General features: G+C 38.1%; 1 protein-coding gene across 1 annotated transcript in view; it reads left to right on the top strand.

Moving 5' to 3' along the window:
• Positions 1-3,245: 3,245 nt before the first annotated feature.
• Positions 3,246-13,339, top strand: part of epha4b (eph receptor A4b) — a 428,693-nt gene continuing 418,599 nt past the window's right edge. The window contains exon 1 of the mRNA XM_062023909.1: positions 3,246-3,424. Coding sequence (XP_061879893.1) covers positions 3,373-3,424 — 52 coding nt within the window. The 5' untranslated portion in view covers positions 3,246-3,372. The remainder of the gene's footprint in view (positions 3,425-13,339) is intronic.

Genomic DNA, 13,339 nt, shown 5'->3' with positions numbered 1-13,339 from the left:
CACGATCAATACTTGTTCCATTAGGTACACCTCCGTGATCAATACTTGTTCCATTAGATACACCTGCGTGATCAATACTTGTTCCATTAGATACACCTGCGTGATCAATACTTGTTCCATTAGGGAACATCCATTTGTCCTACTCACGTTGGCGGTTCTTGAACTCACCATAGTGTGGACTGTGATGCAACAGTTTGTTTACATGTCAAATCTCCCACTCCTTTGTCTAATTTTGTCCACCAAACGTTTTATACTGTAAGTAAATGCAACAAAGGTGAGCTTTGTTGATGTTATTGACTTGTTGGAGTGCTAATCAGGCATATCTGATCACTGCATGACTGCAAGCTAATCGTTGCTAACATGCTATTTAGGCTAGCTGTATGTACATATTGCATCATTATGCCTCGTTTGTAGCTATATTTGACATCTTTTAATTTCCTTTGCTTTTATCCTCTTTGTATATAATAATAATACCTGGGATTTATATAGCGCTTTTCTAAGTACCCAAAGTCGCTTTACATGTTAAAAACCCATCATTCATTCACACCTGGTGGTGGTAAGCTACTTTCGTAGCCACAGCTGCCCTGGGGTAGACTGACGGAAGCGTGGCTGCCAATTTGCGCCTACGGCCCCTCCGACCACCACCTATCATTCATTCAACATTCATTCACCAGTGTGAGCGGCACCGGGGGCAAGGGTGAAGTGTCCTGCCCAAGGACACAACGGCATGGTAAGAGGCGGGGAGCGAACCTGCAACCCTCAGGTTTCTGACACGGGCACTCTACCCACTACGCCATGTATATGTATATAATTTACTCTTCACATTTCTGATAGTTGTGTGTGTGCCATGTTGTTCCAGACCACAGCAAACATTACCCAGCTTGCCAAAGATTGTAATTAATCCATTAGAAGAAGACAGCCTGCCGTTTCCTTTAACTTGGGCACTCTTGGTCATTAAAAGCCAGACATTTCCAGAAGTTATTTCTCCTTAAGAATAACCTCTGATTTAATAATGTTTTCTAATGTTGTAAAAATGTGTAGAATAAATATTACATTTCAACATTTCTGTCAACCAAGATTTGTGTCAGCCTGCAACACAGTCATTTTGATAGTAGGCTAATATAGCTAATATAGACACTTACATGATGTGTTGTCTTCATTATAACACTTATATAAGATATTTAGAGTCATTTTGATAGTAGGCTAATATAGACACTTACATCATGTGTTGCCTTCATTCTAACACTTATATAAGACTTTTAAAGTCATTTTGATAGTAGGCTAATATAGACACTTACATCATGTGTTGTCTTCATTATAACACTTACATAAGACTTGTAAAGTCATTTTGATAGTAGGCTAATATAGACACTTACATCATGTGTTGCCTTCATTATAACACTTATATAAGACTTTTAAAGTAATTTTGATAGTAGGCTAATATAGTTTACATAGACACTTATATTATGTGTTGTCTTTATTATAACACTTACATAAGACTTTTAAAGTCATTTTGATAGTAGGCTAATATAGACACTTACATCATGTGTTGTCTTCATTATGACACTTATATAAGACTTTTAAAGTCATTGTGATAGTAGGCTAATATAGACACTTACATCATGTGTTGCCTTCATTCTAACACTTATATAAGACTTTTAAAGTCATTTTGATAGTAGGCTAATATAGACACTTACATCATGTGTTGTCTTCATTATAACACTTATATAAGACTTTTAAAGTCATTTTGATAGTAGGCTAATATAGACACTTACATCATGTGTTGCCTTCATTATAACACTTACATAAGACTTGTAAAGTCATTTTGATAGTTGGCTGTTATAGCTAATACAGACACTTACATCATGTGTTGTCTTCATTATAACACTTATATAAGACTTTTAAAGTCATTTTGATAGTAGGCTAATATAGTTAACATAGACACTTATATGATGTGTTGTTTTTATTATAACACTTACATAAGACTTTTAAAGTCATTTTGATAGTAGGCTAATATAGACACTTACATCATAGTTGTTTTCTTTATAACACTTATATAAGACTTTTAAATTAATTTTGATAGTAGGCTGTTATAGCTAATACAGACACTTACATACATCATGTGTTGTCCTCATTATAACAATTGTTTACGACTTTTAAAGTCATTTTGATAGTAGGCTGTTATAGCTAATATAGACACGTATGCGATGTGTTGCCTTCATTATAACACTTATATAAGACTTTTAAATTAATTTTGATAGAAGGCTAATATAGACACTTACATCATGCGTTGCCTTCATTCTAACACTTATATAATACTTTTAAAGTCATTTTGGTTTGTAGGCTAATATAGACACTTACATCATGTGTTGCCTTCATTTTAACACTTACATAAGACTTGTAAAGTCATTTTGATAGTAGGCTGTTATAGCTAATATAGACACTTACATCATGTGTTGCCTTTATTATAACACTTACATAAGACTTTTAAAGTCATTATGATAGTAGGCTAATATAGCTAATATAGACACTTATATCATGTGTTGTCTTTATTATAACACTTATATAAAACTTTTAAAGTCATTTTGATAGTAGGCTAATACAACTAATATAGACACTTGCATCATGTGTTGCTTTCATTATAACACTTATATAAGACTGTTAAAGTCATTTTGATAGTAGGCTGTTATAGCTAATATAGACACTTACATCATGTGTTGCCGTCATTATAACACTTATATACAACTTTTAAACTCATTTTGATAGTAGGCTAATATAGCTAATATAGACACTTACATCATGTGTTGTCTTCATTATAACACTTATATAATACTTTTAAAGTCATTTTGATAGTAGGCTAATATAGTTAATTTGGACACTTACATCATGTGTTGTCTTCATTGTAACACTTATATATGACTTTTAAAGTCATTTTGATAGTAGGCTGTTATAGCTAATATAGACACTTATATGATGTGTTGCCTTCATTATAACACTTATATAAGACTTTTAATTATTTACAACTCAAGACATATCTGTTTTTTGTATTTTTGCTCCAATATGGCTCCTTCAAAATTTTTGGGTTGCTGACCCCTGCATTAGAACGAGGGTTGATCATGTATGCAGTACTCCCGCCACCCTGCAGGGGGCAACAGTGAGGTGTATGTGTCACAGTGAAGCAGCAGTGGGTGTGTAGAAGAAGACTACTCATTCAACCCAAGAAAACAAATCTAAATAAATGGCAAAAATCAGACTTTTAACAAGGACTGGACAACAAAGTAAGAATGTTCTACCCCGAGCAAGCGCTGGAATCTTTGTTTCCTGTCGGACCTTTTTAAGTGACGGACACATTGATCCAGACAAGCAGCAACAATGGTAGACATCCCAGCGTGTAATCTTCATCACCAAACTTGGTCAAACATTTGTAAGTAGATATTGTTTCTAAATATATTTACTTGGTTTTGTGTTGAAATTGCTGACTTTGTGATGTCTTTTGTATTTGTGGTTGTGTTGTTTTTTGTCTGAGAGTAACGCTCAAAACTCGTGCAATACATGTAGTGCCACATTTGACCAGGAGAGGGCGACAACGCTAACAGTGATAAGTCACATACATTGTTTGGTGTGTGAATGTTGTGTCATTTCTAAATGAGTAAATATTTGTAGTTTATTGTGTGAATATATTGACACTAAACCTAAATTGTTTATGTAAAATACACAATGGACGTTTTATTTTTGTTATGTTTTTTTTATGTTTATATTTGCAGTCTAAATGAAGGAAAAAGTGTAAAGAAATAAAACTAAGGAAGGACAATAATTCAAATGAAGAAACATCAATCCTCTACAAAAACAAACAAACAAACAAACATCTGCATTAAAGAAGTTATATTATGATTTTATTTTCTACATTTAAAATAGTGTACTTTCTTGTGGTCTACATAACATGCAATACTGGTTCTTTGCTCAAAATGTTGCATAGATGGTGTTTTACACATCATCTTCAAGTCACTTTCTGACAGTGTGGGCGGTCTTATTTATGTGCCTCCACTTCGACAGTGTCTTCTCCTTGTTGTAGCATGCAAGGACGGGGAGTGGAAGAAGTGTCAAAAGATGTCGCTAACTGTTTTAATGACATTTAGACTTTACTTCAATCAATAACTGGAGCAGCATCTCCTCATCCGTGGCTCACCAGTGCAACAACAACGCCCGAAATGTGTCCCGTGAAAAACCGTCCGACCGGAACTCTCTAATAACTAAAGTTCCTTGGTTGAATAATGTAAAGTCACTACACCGGTAGTTTTTAGCGCTTTCATGGCGAGTTGACTAGCAGTAAGAAGTGTACACTACTTTATATTAGAAATGTCAAGTCAAGTCAAGTCTGTCAGGCTTGTCATTGACAGTTTGGTTATGTTTTTTCTCTGTTTGTTTTATTTTGATTGATTGATTGATTGAAACTTTTATTAGTAGATTGCACAGTACAGTACATATTCCCTACAATTGACCACTAAATGGTAACACCCCAATAAGTTTTTCAACTTGTTTAAGTAGGGGTCCACGTTAATCAATTCATAGTAAAAGATGGCGCTAACTCTTTTAATGACATTCAGACTTTACTTCAATCAATAACTGGAGCAGCATCTCCTCATCCGTGGCTCACCAGTGCAACAACAACGCCCGAAATGTGTCCCCGTGAAAAAACGTCCGACCGGAACTCTCTAATAACTAAAGTTCCTTGGTTGAATAATGTAAACTCACTACACCGGTAGTTTTTAGCGCTTTCATGGCGAGTTGACTAGCAGTAAGAAGTGTACACTACTTTATATTAGAAATGTCAAGTCAAGTCAAGTCTGTCAGGCTTGTCATTGACAGTTTGGTTATGTTTTTTCTATGTTTGTTTTATTTTGATTGATTGATAGATTGAAACTTTTATTAGTAGATTGCACAGTACAGTACATATTCCGTACAATTGACCACTAAATGGTAACACCCCAATAAGTTTTTCAACTTGTTTAAGTCGGGGTCCACGTTAATCAATTCATGGTAAAAGATGGCGCTAACTCTTTTAATGACATTCAGACTTTACTTCAATCAATAACTGGAGCAGCATCTCCTCATCCGTGGCTCACTAGTGCAACAACAACACCCGAAATGTGTCCCGTGAAAAACCGTCCGACCGGAACTCTCTAATAACTAAAGTTCCTTGGGTGAATAATGTAAAGTCACTACACCGGTATGTTTTAGTGCTTTCATGGCGAGTTTACTGACAGTAAGAACTGTACACTACTTTATATTAGAAAGGCTTGTCACTGACAGTTTGGTTATGTTTTTCCTCTGTTTGTATTATTTTGATTGATTGATTGATTGAAACTTTTATCAGTAGATTGCACAGTACAGTACATATTCCGTACAATTGGAAAAATTGGTAACACCCGAATAAGTTTTTCAACTTTGTTAGGGGTCCACGTTAATCAATTCATTTCCTGTCAGCGCTCTTATTTTGGTTCAGTTTCCTGCTTGTCTCCCTGAGCGCTGTTTTCTAGGGTTGTAGTTGACTGGAGGTGTTCTTTTAGTGCGGTTTTGAAGGAGGATAGAGATGCCCTTTCTTTTACACCTGTTGGGAGTGCATTCCACATTGATGTGGCATAGAAGGAGAATGAGTTAAGACCTTTGTTAGATCGGAATCTGGGTGTGATGTGGTTTGTGGAGCTCCCGCTGGTGTTGTGGTTATGGCGGTCATTTACGTTAAGGAAGTAGTTTGACATGTACTTCGGTATCAGGGAGGTGTAGCAGATTTTATAGACTAGGCTCAGTGCAAGTTGTTTGACTCTGTCCTCCACCCTGAGCCAGCCCACTTTGGAGAAGTGGGTAGGAGTGAGGTGTGATCTGGGGTGGAGGTCTAGAAGTAACCTGACTATCTTGTTCTGGGATGTTTGGAGTCTTGATTTGAGGGTTTTGGAGGTGCTAGGGTACCAGGAGGTGCATGCGTAATCGAAAAAGGGTTGAAGGGGCGGCGTGGCGAAGTTGGTAGAGTGGCCGTGCCAGCAATCGGAGGGTTGCTGGTTACTGGGGTTCAATCCCCACCTTCATGGGGTCATATTATGTTTTGTTTTTTTATCAGACTTTATGACACACATCATGTTAATTTCTTTTTGTATTTACAGTGGTGATATTTTATTTTTCGGACCATAAGGCGCACCGGATTATAAGGCGCCTTAAAGCGGTCATATTATGTTTTTTTTTTTTATTAGACTTTATGACACACATCATATTATTTTCTTTTTGTATTGACTTTGTTAACATTTTATTTTTCAGATCATAGGGTGCACCGGGTTATAAGGCGCCTTAAAGGGGTCATATTATGATGTTTTATTAGACTTTATGACACACATCATGTTATTTTCTTTTTTTATTTACTTCGTTAAAGTTTTATTTTTTGGACCATATGGCGGACCGGATTATAAGGAGCCTTAAAGGGGTCATATTACGATTTATTTTTTTTAAATTAGACTTTATGACACACATCATGTTATTTTCTTTTTTGATTCATTTTCTTTTAATTTTATTTTTCGGACCATAGGGCGCACCGGATTATAAGGTGCTTTAAAGTGGTCGTATTATGATTTTTAAAAAAAATTTTTTTAACAGACTTTATGACACAAAGCTTGTTATTTTCTTTTTTTATTTACTTTGGTAATATTTTATTTTTCGGACCATGAGGCGCACCGGATTATAAGGCGCTTTAAAGGGGTCATATTATGATTTTTTTTTATTAAACTTTATGACACACATCATGTTAATTTCTTTTTGTATTTACAGTGGTGATATTTTATTTTTCGGACCATAAGGCGCACCGGATTATAAGGCGCCTTAAAGGGGTCACATTATGTGTTTTTTTTAATTAGATTTTATGACACACATCATATTATTTTCTTTTTGTATTGACTTTGTTAACATTTTATTTTTCAGATCATAGGGTGCACCGGGTTATAAGGCGCCTTAAAGGGGTCATATTCTGATGTTTTATTAGACTTTACGACACACATCATGTTATTTTCTTTTTTTATTTACTTTGTTAAAATTTTATTTTTTGGACCATATGGCGGACCGGATTATACGGAGCCTTAAAGGGGTCATATTACGATTTTTTTTTTTTTTTAAATTAGACTTTATGACACACATCATGTTATTTTCTTTTTTGATTCATTTTCTTTTAATTTTGTTTTTCGGACCATAGGGCGCACCGGATTATAAGGTGCTTTAAAGTGGTCATATTATGATTTTTTTTTTTTTTTTTTTTAACAGACTTTATGACACAAAGCTTGTTATTTTCTTTTTTTATTTACTTTGGTAATATTTTATTTTTCGGACCATGAGGCGCACCGGATTATAAGGCGCTTTAAAGGGGTCATACTATGATTTTTTTTTATTAAACTTTATGACACACATCATGTTATTTTCTTTTTTATTTCCTTAGTTAAAATTGTATTTTTCAGACCATACGGCGCACCTGATTATGAGGCGCCTTAAATGGGACATATTATGATTTTTTTATTACACTTTATGACACACATCTTGTTATTTTCTTTTTTTGTTTACTTTGTTAAAATTGTATATTTCGGACCATAGGGCGCACTGGATTTCAAGGTGCCTTAAAGGGGTCGTATTATGATTGTTTTTATTAGACTTTAAGACACACATCATGTTATTTTCTTTTTTTATTTACTTTGTTAAAATTGTAAATTTTGGACCATAGAGCGCACCGTATTATAAGGCGCATTAGGGTGAAGTTGGTAGAGTGGCCGTGCCAGCAATCGGAGGGTTGCTGGTTCCTGGGGTTCAATCCCCACCTAGTCACGTCCGTTGTGTCCTTGGGCAAGACACTTCACCCTTGCTCCTGATGGCTGCTGGTTAGCGCCTTGCATGGCAGCTCCCGCCATCAGTGTGTGAATGTGTGTGTGAATGGGTGAATGTGGAAATACTGTCAATGCGCTTTGAGTACCTTGAAGGTAGAAAAGCGCTATACAAGTATAACCCATTTATCATTTATCATTTATCATTGAATGAGAGTTCCCGCTAGAATCTTCATGGTGCTTTTGTTCAAGAGTATAGTCAGGTTGAGGTATTTACTGTAGTGCAAAACAAGGTGCAAAGTGCAGAGTAGCAGCATTGAGATGAATGCTTTTGTAAACAAATTACATTCTTGTGCAAGGAGATATTGGCACATGTGCATAATAGTGTTTTGCAGACATTGAGTTTGTCTTCTTCACAGTTCCACAGGTGTGTGGGGGTTGTAGAGGGATTTGTAATCCAGTTTTCATAAATGAGTTGAGCACTCTGGTGGCGTGTGGGGAGACAGCTATCGCTGAGTCTGGTAGTCTTGCAAGGCATACTGCTGTAGTGCTTGCCAGATGGTAGGAGAGTGAACAGGTGGGTGGGGTCTTTGATGATGTCGGTGGCTCTTTTGGGTCTATGTCCTGGATGGAGGGTTGGGCTGATCTGGGGCCGTACTTATCAAGCGTCTTAGAATTACTCCTAAGAAGTCTGCTAAGAGTTGACTTAAGAGTAAATAAATTCTTCGCTGAAAGCTGCACTTAAAAGTTAGTTATCGAGCGTCTTACTCACACTTTCAGCGAAGTGTAGGACTGAATCTTAAGTGTCACACTCAGAGCTGAATTACGACATTACTATGTGCCGTAAACGGAATTTTAGGTGACGTCATTTCTGTGTCCATAGAAATGACCAATCACGGAAGGGAATCCGTTGTCTAAGAATAAAGAAATATCTTGGAAATATTTAAGTGGACAATGGGAGTGTATATTTTGACAATAAACTACAAAATAATACAAAACAAACTAGTCCCCGCCGGCACTCACGCTACCGCTCCCTCTCTTCTCTCGCCCACACACTCACTGACGTCACTCACCTCACGGCCACACACATACGCTACTCTCATAACATTTTCTTTCCAATTCATTAATTAGGCAACTAATTTCAAACTGGTGTGGGTGGCTCTATATATACGAGCCCACTGCAGACACATGCAGAAATAAACAAGGAATCGAAAAGTATTAAATCTGTGACAAAAATAATATCCGCTCTGTCTAAACGATACCGTTTGATCAGCTGCTCGTCATCAAAAAAAAACAAAACATTGTTCCGTTCCCTGAACGTTCGCGCACGTCTCTCGCGCCTCAGTGCCATCCCCTGCTGGCAACTCCTAACCACTTAAGACACCTCTGAAGGTCTCTTAAATATCGTGGAGAGTAGGAGTGATTCTTAGACTTAAGAACGTTGATAAAAAGCTTTTATTCTTAAGTTTGAGAGTAGGACTAAATTTCGCAAATTCTCAGGACTTAAGTGTAAAATGGCACTCTAAGAAGCTTGATAAGTACGGCCCCTGGTGATCTTCTCAGCTGACCTCACCACCCTCTGTAGAGCTTTGCGGTCAGCAACAGAACAACCACCATACCAGACTGAGAGACTGCTGGTGAGGATGCTCTCAATGGCAACCCTGTAGAAGGTGGTGAGCGCCAGTGGGGGGAGGTTGGCTCTTCTCACCGTGCGTAGGAAGTGGAGGCGTTGCTGAGCTTCCCTGACAAGGGACATGGTGTTGGTAGACCATGACATGTCAACAGTGATGTGCACCCACAGAAACTTGGTGCTTTTCCCTGATTCCACAGCACCGCCATTGATGGTGAGGGGTGTGTGTGGTTTGTGGTTTCTCCTGAAGTCCACAGTTATTTCCTTAGTTTTATTGACATTGAGCTGCAAACTGTTAGTGTCACACCAGTTGACGAGTTGAAGTACCTCGGGCCGTACTTATCAAGCTTCTTAGAGTGCCATTTTACACTTAAGTCCTGAGAATTTGCGAAATTTAGTCCTACTCTCAAACTTAAGAATAAAAGCTTTTTATCAACGTTCTTAAGGTTAAGAATCACTCCTACTCTCCACGATATTTAAGAGACCTTCAGAGGTGTCTTAAGTGGTTAGGAGTTGCCAGTAGGGGATGGCACTGAGGCGAGAGAGACGTGCGCGAACGTTCAGGGAACGGAACAATGTTTGTTTTTTTTTGATGACGAGCAGCTGATCAAACGGTATCGTTTAGACAGAGCGGATATTATTTTTGTCACAGATTTAATACTTTTCGATTCCATGTTGATTTCTGCATGTGGCTGCAGTGGGCTAGTATATATAGAGCCACCCACACCAGTTTCAAATTAGTTGCCTAATTAATGAATTGGAAAGAACATTTTATGAGAGTAGCGTATGTGTGTGGCCGTGAGGTGAGTGACGTCAGTGAGTGTGTGGGCGATAGAAGAGAGGGAGCGGTAGCGTGAGTGCCGGCGGGGACTAGTTTGTTTTGTATTATTTTGTAGTTTATTGTCAAAATATACACTCCCATTGTCCACTTAAATATTTCCAAGATATTTCTTTATTCTTAGACAACGGATTCCCTTCCGTGATTGCCCGAACTTGATGATGTGGTTTGAGTTGTATCTGGCACAACGGTGGTGAGTCATCAGTGTAAACAACAGAGGACTCAACACACATAGTGTTCATGACGATGGTCCGTGAAGAGTATTTGCCAACTCTTACTGTCTGTGGTGTGTTGGTGAGAAAGTCTAGTAACCAGTTGCAAAGTGGGGTGCTGATGCCTACAGCACAGAGTTTGTTCACCGGGTGTTGTGGGATGACTGTATGAACAGTATCTGCTGTTTTTGTTCTCCAGATGAGCCAAACTGGGGTGAAGTGCTGTTGCTATGGCATCATCAGTGGAATGCTTGGGACGGTATGCAAACTGGAAAGGGTCAAATGTGGCAGGTAGGCTGGATGTTACGTGGGCCTTGACCAGCCTTTCAAAACACTTCATCAAGATGGCCGTGAGTGCTATAGGCCGGTAGTCGTTCAGTGTTCTAGCTCTTTGGTAGCGGTATGATAGTAGTAGCTTTGAAGCATTCTGGTACGATTGCTTTAGGGTCCTTATACACCGTACTAATACTGTAAGTTGAAGCACAGTACGTCTGACTATGGTAGCTGTAATGCTCTGACAATCCGTCAAGCGGTGCGGCTTTGCAGCTTACCAAAGTCGTACTAAAACATTTCAACAGATTTTGGAGTGCCGTGTTTAGTGTTCTATATTCTCAATGGAACATTTAAAGGGTTGGTGTTGTTTACTGGCGTCATATTGCAGTCCACATGTATCTCTTATGCGTGACTGCCATCTGCTGGTCACACTTATCTCTACACCATGTACCAAATAAAATAGCTTTGAGGTCGGTAAGCACAACCAGAATACATTCACACATTAGGCGCACCAGGTCTTAAGGCGCACCGTCGATTTTTGAGAAAATGAAAGTATTTTAAGTGCGCCTTATAGTCCGAAAAATACGGCAATCACACACAAGGTCCTTTTACCTTGAACGTGGATGGTTACCTGAGAGGCAGAGCAGGCTGCTGCGCGGTCAGCGGTCAGGTCAAAGAATACTACGACTGGTGTGTTCAATAATAATACATATTTACTCAAATAAAGAAATAATGGTCAACAAAATAGTATTTTTGTTTATATTCTCCATTCCAAACACATCAGAGTAAATTGAGCTTTAATCTGCATTGACATATGACTTATTCTGTCAAATAATCACATATAATTGTATTATTGATTACCTGCTTTTTTTTTTTTTTTTTTTTTTTTTTTGCACACCATTTATCAGAGGGCTGTGCTCCAAATGCTCTAAACGTGCCAAGCTGGAGGCTGCTCGTGACCTTTAGCTGCTCGGCACCTCTCCTCCTTTCTCATCTTTCTCATTTCATCAGGCCTTTGCGTGTGTTGTAACACACACACACACACACGCACACACACACACACACACACACACACACACACACTAACACACCCATACAGCATGGCGTCCCTCTCTGCTGTCACATTGTGTGGAAGCGCTGCAGGAGAGCGGCCATAGTTGCGTTACGAGCCAGAGAGCGGTGTCGGAAAAAATTGTGCAATTGTCTCTTTGTTGTACCTACAAGCCCGACTGATACGCGGGGGATTATATAAACAGACTTATATAGCCTCGCTGGGAAATATGATTACACAATGCATTTTTGGAAGAGTTCTGCAACTGGAGGGAGTCTAGGAATCTATAAAAGTAGACAATGTAAGCACATTCAGGTTTCCACGCAGTAAAGTCAGCAACCGACTGACTCGCCGGAGGGTTTTGATAGGACCGCAGGTGCGTGCTGAGGTGTTACCTGCCCGTGTGCGTCCCCATGGCGGCCATGCTGCAATCTGCATAACAGAGAAGCTGGACATGAAGGGCGCCGAGAGGAGAGCGGAGAGAATGAAGCAGCCGCCTCTGCAGATGGATGCTGATTAAATATTGATGGTCGGCAGCACTGGAGGCTTGATTAGAACCTGAATGGAAGACGTGCAACCGTACACACACACACACACACACACACACACACACACACGCGCGCTTGTATTTCGTACCTTCTTGAGACCTCCGAAAAAAAAAGCCTCCCTCTTTAGGACCAGCCTTTCTAGATATAAAAAGAAGTGTATTTACAACATTAATAATATATAAATACTATGCAAATATAAACAAGTTTGTTGTGAAAAATGAGTTGGAATTTCACAAGAAAAAGGTGACAATTTCACAAAAAAAACTTCGAATTTTGGCAGTATTGCAATAAAAGTCGTCATTTTACTCAACGCAAGTCAAAATTTTACGAGAAGAGCTTAAAACGTTGGCAATTTTATGAAAAGAGTCGTAATTTTACTCGAAAAAAGGCATGATTTTATAAGAAAACTTTAAAATGTTGGCAACATTATAATAATCATCGGAATTTTACCTGGCAAAATTATGACAAAAGTCATCATTTTACTCGAAAATGTTCACTATTTTACAGGAACAACAAAAAAAAAAATGGCAATATTGTGATCCATCCATCCATCCATCTTCTTCCGCTTATCCAAGGTCGGGTCGCGGGGGCAGCAGCCTAAGCAGGGAAGCCCAGACTTCCCTCTCCCCAGCCACTTCGTCCAGCTCCTAAGTCAGAATTTTATATGACACATGCCACCATTTTGCATTAAAAAGTAATACTTTTACATAAAGAAGTAATAGTTATAGGAGACAATATTGCAACATTACATAAACAGAAAGAATATGACAAATTGTTGTTTTTAAACTTTTTGTTTGTAATTGGTTTTTAAATTTTCATTATTTACTTCAAGTTTCATTATTTACTTCAGTATGTCTCAATATACATACTTTCTTTTAAAATTGTTTTAATTAATTTTGGCCAAAGGGGGCGTATTTCAATTTCTTACACACACTTGTTA

Source organism: Entelurus aequoreus, linkage group LG16 (genome assembly GCF_033978785.1).
Source record: "Entelurus aequoreus isolate RoL-2023_Sb linkage group LG16, RoL_Eaeq_v1.1, whole genome shotgun sequence".
Lineage (NCBI taxonomy): Eukaryota > Metazoa > Chordata > Actinopteri > Syngnathiformes > Syngnathidae > Entelurus > Entelurus aequoreus.
Note: the sequence above shows the minus strand (reverse complement) of the source record. Positions and strands in the feature narration are given on the sequence as shown.